Below are 19004 nucleotides of genomic sequence, written 5' to 3'. Positions count from 1 at the left end.
TCTTACAAATATGAGGATTTGGTACTAGAGGAAGAGTTTGAGAAGCATGGTAATATTTCATTATGGAAGGTTTGGTTTTTTCCTATGGTTCCAAGCATGGTTTTTTGGTTCCAAACTTAGATTTTGAAGCTTATAATTTTAATTGCGGTGTGTCTTATGCTGGATAGAACAACTTGGTATCTTTTCTTATGGTTGAATTTTTATTTCTTAGATGCTTCTTACTGAGTTTAATTATGGAGTGTAACAACTTGGTTTACAGTGGTGCTAGAAATTACAGTTTTGGGATCCCATTTCTGTGAACTGAGTCTGTAAATATTAAATAAAGATATTTACGAAGTTATTATCTATGTGAGTTGAAATTAGGATAGTTAATTTAATCGAAATTGTAATTAATTAAGGCTTAAGGACTAAATTGTAAAGTCCAATTGCTATAGATTTTTAATTAAAAATAGCTTGGGGACTTAAATTACAATTAACTAAAGGTCCAAAACAAAAATTAGACCATGGAAAAGTATGTGTTAGTGGACGATATAATCATAGGGCCATTAACTTAATTAATTAAAGATTTATTTAACTAAATTAAGGTTAGTTAACTTAATTAAAAAATTAATTTCACTATATAAGTGAAATTTTGGTGGGAAGAGAGATAAAACTCATCTTCCCCAACCGAATTAAAATAAAAGAAGAAGGGTTGATGCCATTGTTAAGTTTGGAAGCTTTTGGTCCTTAATTCAAGTAAGTCCCTAACCATTTTCTTTGATTTTATAGATTTTTTTTATCTTGGAAGCTTGATTAAGCTAACCCAAGGATCAATTTGATCAATTAAATCAATTAGTGAAGTTTTGATGAGATGGCATCGTTTAGAATTGAAAGTTTTAGGTGTTAAATTGATAGGAATTAAGCTTAGTTTAAGAAAGCGACTAAATTGTAAAGCTTAGTTGTTAGTTTTGTATATTACAGACCAAATTGAATCAAATGTAAAATTTAAAGTAGGAATAATAATAGGAGGTCCCTAAAGAGTAATTGTGAAATCAGAATTCAACCTGAGGCTTTAAATTGAAAGGTAAGTTTGTCTCGGGTTTAGGGACTAAATTGAATAAATTATAAAATGTGCTTGATTTTATGATTGGTCCTAATTTGAATGGAATTTGATAATATTATATAATTTATGATTTTATTTAACTAATGTTGACATAGAACTGTTGAAAGGGAAAGAAAAATCAAAAGTTGATAACGAATAGTTAGAAATTTTGGTTTGTATTTCTATGATTTGGGACCCATTTAATTACTGCATATTTATGTTATTTTGCATCATATATTATCGAGGTGAGTTGTTATTGGATTATTGAATTGAATTGTTATGGTTTAGATTGAATACCGAGGTAAGGACTAAATTAAATAGAATGAAAAGTTGTATGAATTGATTGATATGTGATAATTGGTATGAAATTTAGTTTATATGTGCTCTATATATGATGAATCGGTGAATTGATGGATTATTTGGACATGATTAAATATGATTTGAACTATGTTTATAATGAATCAGAAATTTGGTAACCCTATTAGCTATTCGGATCGTGTCAGATATAGTTGGCATATCATAGGGTCCGATTATTGATTGAAAACCATCGTTGTTGGGCAACTCGAGGTGGATGATTAATCAGATTGAGAAAGTCATCGTTGCCGAACAATTCGAGATTGTATTATGTATATGTATAGCATCATCGTTGCTGGGCAACTCGGGGTGACGGGTCTGCGTATCTGTACTGAGTTCATGTCTAGTTAATAGGGTTATAAACATAAGAATCGATAAATAATATACAAATGAGTAAATGACATTGTAGTTAATATGTGACAATACTTGAAATGAGCTAAAACGAGTCTTAAGGGCAGATCTAGTAATAATGAGCCAAAATGGCTTAGGAATGATTGGAATGTGGTATTAATTGTGACATATTCTATATATGCTAAAAGTGATAAAATGAATAAGTATGAATCAATCTAGAGATGGTAAGTTGAAAAGAACCAAATGGTATTTGAAAATGGTAGGTGATTAATAAGCTTGTGTATATATGCTCAAATGAATTGGTTATAAGTTTGGTTATATATATACATATTTATGGTGATTTGGAAATGAAAGTGTTCATATTGTTTTGAATCATGGAAATACCATTGATCTTATTTGCTCAGTGTACGATTTCTTTTCTCCACGCGTAGGTTTAGGAATTTCTGGTAGTTCAAACGATTATCTTGGCATCTAGCAATCGATCTCTAACTTAGCAAAGTTCATATATTACTGTTTTGTTAAAGTGTGGCATGTACCTAGTTGTGTCAATTTTTGGTATATCATTATGTCTATGTAAACTTTTGAGTAGAAATTATATATATATATAATTGATTATTTGAATTACTATATGTACATAAGTAAATCAAATGATTTGAAATGTGTTAAATGTTGCAATGTAAATGGTTTAGGTGAATTTGGTATGTTTGTATAGGACATAGGTGAAGTTTGATTGATAACTAACTTGTAGGTGTTAAGACTTTAGTATATTGATAAATAAGGTGATGTAGCTCATAATCGTTGTTTGGGAATTTCATAGGTTAGCTGGTCATTGAGGTGAATGTATATAATTGTTTATTGGAAAGAAATGACAGGTCATGGTTCTTTAGAAATTGCAGAAACAATATGTGACATTGCGACATTGTGAAAGTGTTGTTGCGACGAGATCATGACTCCAAGCCACAGTGTGATGTTGTGCATGGACGAGACCAGACAATATGTTGCGTTGTGACGAGAAACCATTGATGTCACAACATCAACTTGAAGTTTTGCCAACATTACAATTAGTCTTGTTTCAGTCTCGAGTTAGCTTTAGAGCTTTCGTAAGCTCATATAAGACCCAAGAATGATTATATGTCGTATAATATACTTATCTTAATTGTATTTACATGTTAATTGGTGTTAATTGAATATAATTTGATCTAGTTGCTTTGGCAATGAATAGGGCACCTTGTAGCTCGGACCTGGCGATCAGGTTGTGTATATTGTGTTACATGGAGTGTCATATGCTTTATGTTTTGTTGGTGTTTACCTTCGTGGGCTTTTTTTGCTACTATGGTGAACTTCGTTCGAATCTTCTCTTTATTTGTGATCGAAAGGTGGCTTCAAGTTGAAGGTGTTTATTTGGTTTAGTTTATTGAATTGACAATTTAAGATTGGTTTAACGGGTTCTTTTTAACTAAAAGATGGGATTCTAACGATGCTTTTCCTGGTTTTAGTTGCATCAAAGAGAATCGTATAAGTTTTTTAAGGGGTTCTTTCATTGGGGTAAGCCTACCAGCGTAATCAAAGGATTAGCTCGAGAGGTTGTTTTGGGACTGTGCTCACAAGAAGGTTAATGGTGATTGTAATGGGCCAATTTTATTTGGCCCGAATAAAAATAAACCAAATAATAAAAATAAAAGATAATAAAATCCAAAAACAGTCCATTTATAGTGATGACCTAAATACAAAAAAAAACCCAAAATACAACCAAACCCTAACCCAAAACTTACAAGCCCATAACCTAAACTAATTCAGAAGCTCTAAAACCTAAGTTTCCCTTGGCCCCGCTCCTTGTGCCTTGTCAGCGTGCTCGCTGCCCGAGGTCTGACATGCCATTGCCATCGTTGCACCAAAATGGCAAGGGTACGCTTCCCATCTCCATCGTTGACCTCCACGCCATCTGCAAGAAAAAGAAAGAAAAAGGACAAAGACCAAATAATGCAAGAACAGACACAAAATAGTAGCAAAACAGAAATAAATAGTGTAATATTGGCTATAAAGGTCATAACAATATATTGTAATTTTTACCCATGGAGAAATACCAAAAAAGTAGCAAGTTAAAAGAAAAGAATAGGTAATCTTTTTTGGTTTTAAATATGTTTCTATCTATTTTGTTTTTTTTGTGAAAAAATAAAAGATCTCTTCTTACCTGCGCCATTCACTGTGTGAGGCCAAGGCCACTGTCTCTGATGAAAGACAGCACTACCATCGGAGGAAAGGCCGAAGGGTTTCTCAAGGATCTTCGGCTCTTTTTTCGTCATTTTTTTATCGAGATAAAAGGGTTTTAAAAAGGGTTTAAAAACAATTCAAAACGAAGTTAAAAAAGGGAATTTTTAGGTTTTCGGCCCCCAGAGACAGCTGCTGCTGTCGTCACGGTGGCCCATGGTGGCTCAAAGGCTGGACCTGAAAAGGTTTGAGAGAAAAAGTTGGGAGCTTTCAGATTTTTTTTTAGATGAAAGGGAAATGATTTTTTTGAAAATGTTTTAACTTAAATAGGCATGATAAAACGATGTCGTTTCACCCAGGCCCTAAACGTCTCAAAACGACGTTGTCTTGGGGTCAACGTGATTACCCGACCCGAATCCCTTAGGATTCACGTGTTTTTTTAAAGTGGTCTATTTACACCTTGGGTCCTTCCGTTTTTGTGGCATGTTTCAGTCTGGTCCTATCTTATTTTTTTATTTTTTATTCTTCCATTTTATTTCATTTTACTTTCATTTTGGTCTTTAGAGCATTTTAAGAGACGGATGCCCTAATTATCAAGTCGAACTCCTAGGTCTGCTAAGTTAGCACATCTCTGTCTACTCTCTCTAGCAGTTTTAGGTTTTTTTGGTTTTGTTTTCTGATTTTGATGTGACGGCATATCTATTTTCAGATTTTTCTTTGATTTTCACTACTAAGGCTTTGAGTTAGCATGGAGACAGAATTTGCGGGATTAACGTTGGAAGAGGAAGACGAAATTATCCAGATTCAATCTGATGCGAAAACAAATAGAGAAGTGAAAGCTTTGCAATTGGTGGGATGTTTTCTAACAGCAAGTATTGTCCATTACCCAGCAATGGGAAGCACAATGGCAAGTTTATGGCATCCCGTGAGGGGAGTTCAAATTAGAGATCTAGGGGAAAAAATGATGGTGGCAGGAGTGGAAACTAAAGAGATGGGGTGGGATTTATCAATTAAGGCACAGTCTCGTCGAACTCAAATGATGACAAGTGTATGGTTGGGAGAAGAAAACGAGGGACAAGGGAGAGGAAATAATGGGGCAAAACAAAATAGGGGGCTAATGTCAGGGGTCCAATGGAAAATAGTGGTAGTAATGGAATTCTAGATTCAGCTTTGGGAATAAATCTGGCAGGGAGAGAATATTACACAGGGAAAGGTAATGGGAACTGGAGTGGTAATCTAGAGAATAGCCTAATGGAACATGATGTTGAAGATGTAGTGATTGTTGGGGAGGAGGGCAAAAAGAGAAATAGAAGGGAGATGGAAGATGCCTTGGCCAAAGAGGAGACTAACGTTTTGGCGGAAAGGAGCAGGAGAGCGGTGGAGGTTAGTCATCAATTATCAGCGGCTGTCAAGTGGCAAGCCGACCGTTCGCAATGAAAATTTTAAGTTGGAATATCCGTGGATTGGGGAGTCTATGTATAATTCAAAAATTTCGGTATGTGCTGAAGGTATATAATCCCCATATAGCCTTCTTTATGAAGACAAAAATTAGTAGCAGACATATGGAAAAAGTTAGAAGAAGTTGTGGGTTCTTTAATGGTATTGATGTTGGTTCAGATGGTTCCAGAGGTGGGCTATGCTTGGCCTGGCGAGATGGAAAAAATGTTCAACTTCAAAGTTTTTCAAAACGACATATTGATGTTATCATTGATGAAGTGGAAGAAGGGTGCAAATGGAGGCTTACAGGTTTTTATGGGTCTCCATATCCATAAGAAAGAGCAGAGGCATGGAATCTATTACGGCACTTAAGCACGGCTGTGGAGCTACCATGGATGGTATGTGGAGACTTTAACGAAATTCTATATAGTTTTGAGAAAAAAGGTGGTTTATCGTGAGAGGAAGGACGAATGAAAGTTTTTCGTAAGACATTAGAGGAGTGCAGTTTATCTGATATGGGGTTCAATGGAAACTGGTTTACATGGGAAAGAGGGAATTTTCCTGAAAACAATCTCCAAGGGTGGTTACATAAGGGAGTGGCGAATGAAGAATGGCTGCAAAAATTCCCTGATTTTTAGATTCAACACCTCCCACATACGTTTTCTGATCATTGCCCGTTATTGGTTAATACAAAAAATGAGTGTAGAGAGAGAATACATAAAGATTTCAAGTTTGAAGCATGGTGGGTATTGGAGGATTCATTCTTAATTGAGGTGAAAAACATTTGGGAGCATTCTGAGGGTGAGTTCTTAAGTAAGTTAAATAGCATGAAAAAGGGGTTGGAGCTATGGGTTAGACAAATTCGAAGTTCTAGAGAAGGAAGGAAAAAGTCGTTATCCTTAAAACTGGCCACATTAATAGAGACAAAAAGAGATGAAGAAATTTTGGCAGATCTGATTAATACAAAAATCCAACTGAATCTGGAGATTAAAAAAGATGAGTGGTATTGGGAACAAAGAGCAAGGGTTAACTGGTTGAAACTTGGAGAAAAAAATACAGCATTTTTCCACAAACAAGCAATACAGAAGCGACGGAGGAACTTGACCCGTAAAATGAAAAATGATGACAGGAGGGAAACGGACGATTTAAAGGAAATGGAAATGATAGCCAGAGCATATTTCCAAAAACTTTTCTCTGCTAGCAGAAGAGCTAATTATGATCATGTTTTATTTGGAGTTTCTCAATGTATATCGGATGAAGACAATTTAATGTTAAAAGAGAGATACACAAAGGAAGATATCCACCACGCTTTGTCAGAATTGGGGCCTACTATGGCACCAGGGAAAGATGGATTTCCAGCGTTATTTTATCAGAAATGTTGGGCGATTATTAGGGAAGAGGTAACTACTTTTTGTCTCAATCATCTGAATTGAGGGATGGAGATTGGCCTAATCGATAAAACAAATATCGTTTTAATCCCTAAAAATTCAAATCCAGTGGATATAACACACTTTAGACCAATTAGTTTGTGTAATGTTATATACAAATTAATGGCTAAAGTTATTGCGAATCGTATTCGAAAAGTATTAGACAAATGCATTGATTCTGCACAAAGTGCTTTTGTGCCTGGGAGATTGATTTCGGATAACGTGTTATTGGCTTATGAACTACTCCATACGCTAAAATAGAAGAGGGTAGGGAAGAAATGATTTATGGCGGTCAAGCTGGATATGAGCAAGGCGTATGATAGGGTAGAGTGGAATTTTGTGGAGGGGATGATGAAGAAAATATGGTTCGACTCAGAATGGGTGGCTCTACTATTAAGGTGTGTAAATACAGTTTCTTATTCGGTGGTTCTTAATGGACACAATGAAGAATTCTTCTATCCTACTAGAGGATTACGACAAGGGGACCCATTGAGCCCGTTTTTATTCTTATTCTGTGGAGAAGGTCTTTCTAGCATTATGAAGCTAGGAATGAATGAGAATAAAGTAAGAGGGGTTAAGGCAAGCAGAAGTGGGCCGCAGGTTTCACATTTACTTTTTGCAGATGATTGTATGCTGTTTAGGGAAGCTTTAGAGAGGAGTTCAATTTATTTAAAACAGATTCTGCATCAGTACGAAGTTTGCTCGGGTCAAAAAGTAAACTATTCGAAGTCCACAATTTTCTTCAGCAGCAATTTATAGGAGGAAGAAAGACGTACAATTACTCGAGTTCTTGGTGCGCAAAGATCAGATGATATGGAAAATTACCTAGGGCTACCTAACTTGGTAGGTAGAAGGAAAAATGTAGCGTTTCAGATTTTGAAAGATAGATTCAGGCAACTTATTGAGAATTGGAGCATCAAATATCTTTCACAAGGAGGTAAGGAGATTTTCATCAAGGTTGTTTTACAATCTATACCAACTAACGCAATGTCTTGTTTTTTACTCCCTAAATCTTTTTATAAGGAATTAGAGGGTATTATTGCAAAATTTTGGTGGCAGAAAAATAAGGGGAAAAAGGGGATACATTGGTGCGCATGGAAGGACATTTGCTTAGCAAAAGAATCGGATGGTCTAGGTTTTAGATGTTTAGATAAGTTAAATATAGCATTATTAGCTAAACAGGGTTGGCGTGTTATTAATTATCCGAGTTCTTTGTTAGCCCGAGTTTTAAAAGCTAAATATTTTTCGAGAACGAATTTCATGAATGCTTCTTTAAGCAACCTACCTTCACTTACCTGGAGAAGTATTTGGTCGACAAAAAAACTTTTGATGGACGGATTATGCTGGAGGGTAGGTGTAGGAGACCATATCTCAATATGGAATGATCGCTGGGTATCGGGAGTGACTGAAGACAGATTACAGAACAACAACAGTGGCGAAAGTATCAGAGTAGTGGCCGACTTAATCAACAAAGAAAGTAGAACATGGAACAGAGATTTGATTATCAGTACCTTTAATACGAATATCACAAAGAAGATCTTGTAGATCTCGCTTTCAAAGACTATTCACGAAGACATCCAAGTATGGAGAGGAGAGGCAACTGGAATCTTTTCAGTAAGAAGCGCCTATAAACTATTACAAGAGACTACAATTGATCCTAATGCTTATTTATAGCCCGATTCTAAAAATTTTTACAGGAAATTATGGAATCTACATATGCCTTCAAAAATTAAAACTACAGTATGGAAAATTACGTGGAATTACATCCCCACTTTCTCCAATCTAAAGCTGAGAAGAGTAATGACTGAGGACTTCTGTTCGAGATGTGGTCAGGAAAAAAAAGATAGCATCCATGTCTTCCAAAGATGCCCTGTAGTGAAAGAAATATGGAGTCATTTGAATTTTTCCTGGGTACTTAACAACAATCATGTAGATCTCTGGAGTTGGCTTACCTGGGTTTTCAGCAAAGGGACAAATGAACAGTGCATGGGATTTTGCTGCGGTTTATGGGTAATCTGGACAAGCAGGAATAAGCTAATATGCGAAGATAAATTTAGCACCAGTTGGGATTTATCCAAGCAAATTAAAAGCTACATTTCAGAATTGGAAGGAGTTAAAGAAAAGGTAATTACCTTGGAAACCGGCGTAAGGCCTAGACAGAGGCTACAAAGGGCGACTAAGGCCATCTTTTTCGATGCGGCTTTTGACTCACAGAACCACAGATCAGCGTCAGGCCTCATCGTTAAAAATGAGGAGGGTAGAATCGTTGGAGCAAAATCAATCCTTCATGACAATGTTGCATCTCCGTTTGCGGCAGAAGCACATGCAGGATTTCAAGCAACAATGTTAGGGGCCCAGTTGGGATATCACACTTTAGACATAATAGGAGATTCAAGAGCAGTGATAACAAAATGTCAAAGTGAAAATCGAGACAAATCAGAAATAGGACCAATTATCAGTGACATTCAAAGCTTAAAAGATTTCTTTCAAAAAGTCAGATTCTATTTCATCCCAAGGTTTGAAAATATAGAAGCGCATAGATTAGCAAAAAGATCACTTAAGAAGAAAGAAGAACAGTACCTGGAGGGAGAGACCTTAAGATCGATTTGGGATGAATCGGAGCCAAATTGCCTTGGTTGTTCAGAGTAGAAGGAAAGGGGATAAGATTTTGGGTTTCGGCATTAGGGAGTGACGATTGAAATGAAAGAGTGAATGCCGATTGTAAAAGCAATCAGAAAGCAAAAGATTTTAGGGTATTTGCTTTTACTTTTCAGTTGTCTTGGACAGAGGAAAAGTCAGAAGAAATTATGAAGATAACTGGGCCGTTCGGCTGGAGGTTTTGAAATTGTTTATTTTATTGGTTTTTACTTTTAAGTGGGCTAAACTGTTGTAAGCCTACCTTTTGCTGTTTTTTCTTAGGATTCATATGTTGGGTTCAAGCCCAATGGACAGTTTTGTTTCAAAATTATGCTATAATCCAGTCGAATTTTCAAAAAAAAAAAGAGACGGATGCTTGAAACGGTGCCATTTCTGTTGACCCTAAACCTGACCTGATTTTCAGATAGGATTCGCATGTTTAGTGACTAGGGTATAATTGCTACCCTAGTACTACCGCTTTTAGGCAGTTTCCAATCCAGTCCTGTTTCTTTTTTTTCTTTTTAATTTTTATCCTGTGATTTTGGTTTTGTTACATTTTAGTCCTTATTAATTAAATTTTTTTCTTTTTTTTATAATTATGCTTTCTAATTTCATTTGAGTTTGGATTTAGTCCTTTGTTTATCTAAGTACTCTATTTTTTTTATTTAACTTTGACCTTTTACAAACTTTTTTACTTTATTTATTTATCTATTTATTATTTCTTTCTTTTTTTACTCTTAAAAATTAGATTGTTTATATTATTTGTGCAATTTTTTGTTCATTATTATCGTCATTATTATTTTATTTTTGGTCTAGTTGTTTTACTATTTCTTTCATTATTTATGGCACATTTATGTCATGTCTGTTTATCTTTTAAATCACGCATTTTCCATTTTTATTTTATTCGAAGTTACTTTATTTTTATTATTATAATCTAATTATTAATATTATTAATAATATTATTAACTACATTAGTATTATTATAGCATTCCTTATTTATTCATTATATATTATTCTAATATTCTACTTATAAAGTCATTTTACATTATTTCATTATCACTATATCATACATTATATTTAAATATAATTATCCGTTTTTGTACTATGCCCAAATAAGTAAATTACATATCGTTTTAAGTGTTACGTTCGTTTTTTTTTTGGCATGATGCATAAAAAAGGAAAAAATTTTAAACCGTGGCAATGTTCATTATTTTTGGAATTGGAAGAGTCGTGTTCCTAACTTACGGAATATGACTTCTTTCTAAAACCAAAATAGTCGATTATCCACTTTAAAAATATAAAAACAAGATTTAAATAACGATTCAAACGGCGATTATTTTGGTTTTCGAAAATTAAAAGCGTCATGTCCTAACTCACGGGGCATGATCTTTATTTTCGATTAATTCGGAATAAAGTCTTTTCTATTAAAATATCTTAATACAAAGGGATCGCATTTTAAATTCTTTTCAGATTTTTAATTTTCGGCATTAGGACATCAAGTAATCAATTAGGTACCAATTTTGGGCGTAACGAGGACGCTAATCCTTCCTCGTACGTAACCGACTCCTGAATTCATTTTTTGGATTTTTGTAAACCGAAAAACATTGTTTTAGTAAATCAAACCTCTTATTAAAACAACCAAATTACGAGGTGACTCGATCACACCTCCTGAAAATGATTGGTGGCGACTCTATTTTCGTGTTTCAGATCAATTTTAAAAAGGGTTTTACATTGATATTGGGTGTGGAGGTAATTAGGAGTGTAGGTTTACATTTGCTTGCTAGATCTAGGTGCTATGGTCTTTTTTGCATGGGCTATTCAATTTAATTTGTTTTTGGTATTCTTCTATTTGTTATTGAGTCTTCTTTTGTCTTATGCTATCCGGCGAGTATGAGAGTTGGGTTGATGCTTCTTTTTTTTTTTTAATGTTCTTTAAGGTATGTTTTGATTTGGGGTTTTTAAGAGCCTGTTTGAGATTTTCTCTTCTTTTTTCTTTTGACATCCCCAACATTGTAATCCTATTTTGGACATTGATTATTAATGAAAATTTTATCGTTTTAGCAAAAAAAAAAAAAAAAGATTTCCTTTAATTTTCCGAAACAAAGTCTTAAATTTTGGTGTAGATGAACAGAAAGGCAAAGTGGTTTTTGCAGTGAAGTTTGAAAAACTAGTAAAACCAAACATGTTAATTAATTTTTAAGAAAAATCCAAAACAAAACAAGACGATGTATAACCTTACAAAAAACAGTTGTGGAGCTCAAACATAGGGTTCACAAGTTGCAATTCTTTTTTCTTTTTATAAAGTTGATTCTAGTTAATTACATGCTCTTTTATATTGAAAAACAATTAGAACATAAAATACTCGTTCCGCATTGGTTTAAACAAAAAATACTTTGATAGGTTTAATTTATATTAATTTAAAACTTTACACAAATTAACTCAATCGATGTAATAATAGAAAACTTAAATTATGAATTGAAAATATATAATTATAAAGAGATTAATATATTTAATTTACTTTTTCTTAAAATTAAAAATAGCTCTTTTTCATAAATACTGCACTCTATTTTCTATTCCCCATCGATCATTTTTACCCATATAATAACTATATCATATATATCATAATTAATTAAACCTTATAAATATCAAAATAGAGTTCATGCATGCTGGTGACTAACGTACGTATGATCAACCGACCAACCAATAGCATCTCATTCGCACGCAAATTTTGTCATTATAACAAAATATCATATAATTAACTAAACAATCAGATCACTAGGGTTTATGGTTTACAAGTTTGGTGATAAGATAATGATAAAATATTGATAAATGCTTATCTATTTGTCATCGTGTGTTATGTACTGTTGACAGAAGTGTGTGGGGGAAATACTATATATAAATTTGTGAATTGGAAATCAACGGATGATTAGATGTAGAGATACGCCATGGTACGTGATGAACTCAGATCATAACTAAGTTATTGTTGATCCAAATGTTGGATAATAAGAGTAAATAAAATAAGAAAAATGGATATTTTTTATTTTAATGTATAAAAATGAAGTCCATACATAATTTATATAAGATAAAAATTGAACCTTGGACATTAAAGTTCTCGAGCTTTGACCTTTGAGAACAACGCCAAGGCGTCGTTGGCAAATAGAAAAGATAAGTATGCATATTTATAAGAATATTATGTACTTCTTAAAGTTTTTGTTTTTTTTCTCTAATATTTCAACCATATCAAGAAAGGAAAAATATTTTTCTTGTGTCGAAAAAATTAGATATTATCATATAGTCTTATTTTGAGCTTTCAGTTAAATTTATGGATTAAATATAAACGGACTCGAACCATTGACATCCATTACAAGGTAAACCACCGCCTCTTAAATCCCCGACTGAATCTACCATAAAAGTCAATAATAGATAATAACTTCCCCGAATATAACTTACAACTTTCATTGTACCTGCTCTCCGAAAAGTAATTCTTCTCAAAATTTCAAAAAAAAAAAAAGCTGAGTTGGAATCCCATTTGTTTAACTAAGGGTTATTATGCTTCCGGAAAACCGGCTACAAGACAACAAGGAACGATGGAGAATTTTGCCCCCTTCAACTTTTTTTTTTTTGTTATACATAAAAGTGAGCTAGAATAACTAGGTAGTAGAAAAACCAGACCATTAAATCCTTCCTCAATAGTTTTCGTACTTCGTCCAGAGGCCTAGTGCCTGATGTCTTGTTGTTTTAGCCCTATAGTCTGCAACTGAATTTACTTCTCGATTAACATGTTGAACTCGAACATCAACAAACGTACACATTAACTTTTGAATTCTTCGGACCAAAGGAAAATTTGAGCATCATTATTTTCCTTTAACAACATATTTACTACCTACAAATTATCACACTCAACTACTACTCGTCTGAAGTCATATTTTTTTACTAGCGTAAGTCCATCAAACACTGCCCACACCTCTAAAATTAATAAAAAGAGAATAAATACTCTAAAATTATTATAGGACAAATTGAATCTTACCATATACCTACAAAAAACATTAATAATTTAAAAAGTCATATAAGATGCAAACTAAATTCAAAAATATTAAAAGCAAGGACTAAATCATAAAAAAAATAAAACTACGAATTTAGGTTGGAATTGAAATAAAATTTAAAAATGAAAGACCTAAATAACAATATCTCAAAACACAATAGCTGTTTCCCTCCCACTCTAGTGAATTGAAAGGTTTAGTGTGTTGTTTATGCAACACCCACCTTTTTATTTTATTTTAATATTTTAATAATAACTAAGGATGGTGTCCCCCTAACATGTGCTATACCCAAAATTACTGCAACTTTCTTATTATTTTGGTAAATAATTTATAATTTATATCAATTTTAAATTTATTTTATTTTTCATATTGTTTTAATAAAAACCCAAGGTTTTGTTATGGTATTGATGGATATACTTTCCTTTATAGTGTTAGCAAGCACTAATATTAGTGCGCTTTGATGTATAATCAAACCTAAATATATACAAAAAGTATCCTTCAATTGTATATGTATAAACATATTTGTATGTAAATATAAAATCTTAAATTATTAATTAAGTTTGCATAATTTAATTTAATAATTACATTTTATTTTTAAATATAATTATAAGAAAATTGAATATTTATTTGAACCGATATGCATCAATACTTACTAATTTTAATGAATTCAATTGAATCGCACCAAACCATGGTTAGAAGATGACATTCATCATTTTTAGAATTCAATTTTTAATAACATTCGTTTAATTGACTGCATTGATAAAATATATTACATTTTTAATGAGAAAATATAATTTTGTACCTTAAAGACAACATTGTTTGTATCTTAGAGATGAAGATACCAAAAAAATCTGAACCCGAATTCTGTGGTGCTTTTCCTGTTAATTAAGGACTGAACATGCAAGTAAACAATGAGTTGGCCAGTTGGGAATGAATGACAGTAGTGCGGGTTTTATTCATGAAAAGGCTAGACAGTACAGGTGCAGGCTTGCGTAGTCTTTTACATCTGCATAATAATGGCCTCACACAGTATAGTCTAAATGGTTCAAGTTAAAGTATACAATGGAATAAAGAGAAACTAAATGTAGTATATTTGAGAAGTTTTAGCTTAGGTTGCGGGTGGCAAAAGGGGATCAATCAAAGGGTATATGTTTACTTTGTTTCCCTCTCAAAACTCAAACTTGCCAAAATCCAGTATAATAGACCTGCAGAGAAGAAGCTGAAAAACCAAGCATTGTTGTATATGACAACAAAAGCATCTGAAACTGATGATACAATCCCCACTTTTTGCAAGAATCCTGGGATTACTGGCAAAATCCCAATTACTAGAGCTGCCAATGCTGCCAAATTGAAGCCTCCACAATAGTAATAAGCCCCCTCGGGACTTAAAGAATACAAGTCCTTGAGGCTTAATTTGGTTTGCCGAATAAGATAATAATCTGCTAAGACAATGCCACCGATTGGACCCAACAACGCTGAGTATCCCACTAGCCATGTATATACAAAGCTCTCACTAGATTTTAGCAGTCTCCATGGCTGAAACGCAACGCAAAACAATGCTGACAGCAGAGCACCTGTTCTGTATGTGAGCTTGGAAGGGTAGAGATTGACCAATGCATTTGCTGGCGCAACGACATTGGCTGCAATGTTGGTTGCCATTGTGGCTAGGCTTATTCCTAGAATGGCTAGTATCATTGTTGTCAATCCTCCAATTTGGCCAAGAAGGTGAATTGGATTAGAGATAACATGGCCGAAAATAACTTGAGTAGAAGATGTTACAGCTAGGCCAACAAAAGTAAATAATCCCATGAAGATAGGAAGGCCGGCCTGACCAATAATTTGATCCCTCTGAGTCTTGGCAAACCGAGTAAAATCTGGAATGTTGAGTGCTATGGTAGTCCAGAAGCTTATATTAGCTGTGAGGGAAGGGAAAAACAAAGACCAAAACTCCGAGGAGGATAGCCTAGAGGACATGTTTAGTAAGTGGCCCAAACCAGCAGCCTTGACATAAGCCCAAATGAGAAGAAAAGATGTGAGCATGATCAGTGTGGGTGCTGCGTACTTTTGGAAGGCTTTAACCCCTTCCATACCCTTCAAAACTGCGACCAGCTGGACCAACCAAAAGGCAATAAAACAAGCGAATTCAAGAGGGGAAGTGCCAAGCCATGGTAAGGGTTGAGAAAAGGAAGATTGTTTAATGGAGTTTGGGAGAAAAAGGTAGATAGCCTCACCTCCAATCCAACTCTCTATCCCATACCACCCACAACAAACCAAAGCACTAAGCGAAGTAGGAACATGTGCACCACGAATGCCAAAAGATGATCTCGCCAGGACAGGGAAAGAGATTCCATATTTGGTGCCAGGGTGACCCGTGAGGACTAACGGCACTAACAAAATCATGTTGGCAGCAACAACAGTGGCAATCCCTTGCCACCAAGCCATCCCCAGCTCAACAAGACTACCTGCCATGTAATATGCTGGAACACCAACAACAAGACCAACCCAATGTCTGGCCATTTGCTTCCAGTGGTAGTTCCTTTGACTTGGTCTTGTCGGCTTGAGGTCATCGTTGGTGAGAGTTGGATGAGGATCAAATTCATAAAACTTTTTTCCAACACTGGATTGACCTGAAGACGATGATGATGCCCTGGGGACAAAAATGATACATCTTTTCGGAAACGAGGCCTTAAATTTGACTGGTAAGGATAAGTTAGTGGGAGGAAGGCGTGAGAAGTTAGGATGTTGATGAGGTATAGCAGAGTGAAGAGAAAGGTGGGGATACAAATGGAGATGAGAGACGATGCATTTGGAAGCCATGACTCAAAACTAATTCCTAGAAGTTTGAGGCTGAAACCGTGGGGTATAAGTCGTTTCCAGATAAATAAGATGAGTGGTTAGTAGAAATATTCTATGATAAGTGATTTAGTATAAGCATCTTATAATCATACACAATTCGTAACCGTTAGATCAAATATGTTCATGTGAACCACTTAAACAAAATTAAATTGATAAATATAATTAACAGGTGAATTACTAAACGGAAGCCAAAAACCAAAATGACCGTATTTGGAATTTTTGCTTTCTCTCTTATAATATTCTTTTTCTTTTATTTATGGTCACTTCTTTTTCTACTAAAGTGAATTATATTAGCACCCTGACATGCTTCTCAGTGCCTCTCGGCATTGGGGTTTTAGCTACCTTTGACACATAAAAGCTAGTTTGTAATTTGATTGAAATGCGACTTTATTGCAGAGCAGGACAAGAATTGATAAGCCATTAACCGTTCGCCACCTGCTAGAATGCGTGTCATGCCGTCATTGATTGCACCAGATCTTGTGGACAAAATGTTTGATAAGCTTCAGATGTGATAGACGTGATGAAGTTATTTGCTTGGTGGAAAGACGCTTTTAATTAGAATCAGATGCTAAAGACGTCAATGTACTGACCTAGACTGATCAATCTTTTTCTTTCAATAAGAACATATTCATTTTTAAAAAAGAAAGCCAGCTACGGAAAAAAGAAAAAAGGGGAAAAAAGTCCGAAAAGAAAAAAGATACGACAAAGTTTAAGGCTTGGTTCAACCAAAAACCAGTCTTAAAGAAAACCTTAGTTGTCGTCAGCTGTTGTCATCACCACAGTACAAAGAGGAGCGGGTGGGGGTTTCAAGAGAGATTGAGGATGAGAGAGTTCTTTAATTCTTCGAGGATTAAGAAGGATCAAATCAATGGTTTTTAATATAAAGATACAGAAAATCATAAAGTCGACCTATATTTTTTTTAGAGTATATATCTCTTTATTTAAGATATGTAGAGCACATGAGAACTCTTAAAAAATAATTTTATTTGATTCAGCCTCTTCTCTAATAATAAATATAAAATTAGCTACACAAAATCCTCAAGTAAATAATCAAAATATTTTGATCAAATATGCTAATAAATAATAAAAGTAATGTGTCTAGCACAGTGATAGCTGTAATGTTTACTTCCGTTGGCACATAAACAATCACTTTAAAAATTTACCTTCACAATCAATATAACAATACAAATAAAAAAATTTAATTTACCAAAACCTACCTTGACTACCATACTTTTTGTATCCCAAACTCATGGTGTAACGCTGAATTTGGTAGAAAATATGTTTAAACTCATGTTGCAAGAGACGATGAATGTTTCAACCGTAACGAATCCAACATCCAAGGTAGTAAAGTTCTCGAATAATCTACTAGTATAAAACAAAATAGGAAGGAAGAATCGTGTTGTACATTTTACCACACAGGTACCAGTTCACGACATTATTGACTTTCATGACATATTTATCGTTATGTATATACAATTTTGGAGTTTTGTCATAAATCGGTGACATATTTGTTGCTACACAAACGAATTGATACATTGAGGTATGACGCGTGTTGATAATTTTGTTACTATTGGTTAATGAATTGTGCCAAAACTTAACATTTATCATTCAAACATTAATGAAAATATTATTATGTATGGATATTAAAATTTGTGACTAATTTATTTTAATTAATAATTTTTTTTAAAGTTAATTGATATTTGTAGAATATAACTAATCTGTCATATATAGGCCTATTAATGGGTTAGGTTATCCACCCAGGCCTGAAATTTGAAAGGATTTGGATAAAAATATTAGGCCCAAAAAATGGGTCTAGACAAAAAAATGGACTCGTTTAAAATATGGGTCGGGCTTGGGATTGAACATTTCAAGCCCGGTCCATTTTTAAGTTTATAATATTTTATATTATATTAATGTAATTTAGAACATATTAAAAAAATAAGTCTATGCTAAATATATAATACTACTCTAATGTAAACATTAAAATAATGTTAAGATGACTATATAAAAAATTTTAATAAATAAAATATGTATAGAATTATTAAATATTAAAATAAAATCATATATATATATATTAAAAATAACATAGACGGGCCTAAAATGGGCTTGGATTAGTCTTTTACAAATATGGTCGAGCTTGAGCAAAATTTTAAGCTCATATTTCGGGTCAGTCCGAGCTTAAATAAGTATAAAGTATATTAGTATCATGTTTAGGCCCAGCCTGGCTTATGAGCACTTGCAATCACATGATTTTTATGTTATTTTTCGACTAAACTCTGATCTCACATTAAGATTTATGTTAAACATTTATTTTAAATTATTTTAAGAAAAAAAAAAGACTTTGAAATATTTTATTTCAGTATTTAATAATAAATTGATTTATAAGAAACATAAGAAACTAACATAAAATTTTTTATTTTATAAAAATAGAATTCAAAAATTAAAAATAAAAAGACAAAAATGGATATCCTCTACTCCTACCCTTAATAAAAAATAATTAAAATAGTAATTCAAAAATTATCATTTTTATTAAAAATTAAATTGTAAAAATTTGAAGTTAAATGGAAACTTTTAGTTAACAAATAAAATTTAAATTTAATATTGAGGATGGTG

At 33.5% G+C, this 19004-nt stretch overlaps 1 protein-coding gene and 2 long non-coding RNA genes across 6 annotated transcripts; 1 reads left to right on the top strand and 2 right to left on the bottom strand.

Moving 5' to 3' along the window:
• Positions 1-623: 623 nt before the first annotated feature.
• On the top strand, positions 624-5062 carry LOC121220930 (uncharacterized). The gene is made up of 2 exons (XR_005918203.1): positions 624-735; positions 2674-5062. It is a non-coding gene; the product is annotated as an uncharacterized lncRNA (long non-coding RNA).
• Positions 3475-9686, bottom strand: LOC121220929 (uncharacterized). 4 transcript variants are annotated; one of them, XR_005918202.1, is made up of 5 exons: positions 8991-9686; positions 8811-8892; positions 8370-8728; positions 8154-8263; positions 3475-3728 (listed from the first exon to the last, which is right to left on the bottom strand). It is a non-coding gene; the product is annotated as an uncharacterized lncRNA (long non-coding RNA). The 4 variants fall into 4 exon arrangements; XR_005918201.1 differs by having other exon boundaries at positions 3978-8263; positions 8991-9672; XR_005918200.1 differs by having other exon boundaries at positions 3475-4231; positions 8991-9647.
• Positions 9687-14459: 4773 nt separating this feature from the next.
• Positions 14460-17022, bottom strand: LOC107908736 (purine-uracil permease NCS1). Its single transcript, XM_016835992.2, has one exon. It carries the CDS (start codon positions 16350-16352, stop codon positions 14688-14690), a length of 1665 nt encoding a protein of 554 aa, XP_016691481.1. The 5' UTR covers positions 16353-17022; the 3' UTR covers positions 14460-14687.
• Positions 17023-19004: the final 1982 nt, after the last annotated feature.

Source organism: Gossypium hirsutum, chromosome D09, assembly GCF_007990345.1.
Source record: "Gossypium hirsutum isolate 1008001.06 chromosome D09, Gossypium_hirsutum_v2.1, whole genome shotgun sequence".
NCBI lineage: Eukaryota > Viridiplantae > Streptophyta > Magnoliopsida > Malvales > Malvaceae > Gossypium > Gossypium hirsutum.
Note: the sequence above shows the minus strand (reverse complement) of the source record. Positions and strands in the feature narration are given on the sequence as shown.

Bases quoted from the DNA above. Each gene is read 5' to 3' on its own strand.
- LOC107908736 (XM_016835992.2), bottom strand. From the start codon at position 16,352: ATGGCTTCCAAATGCATCGTCTCTCATCTCCATTTGTATCCCCACCTT.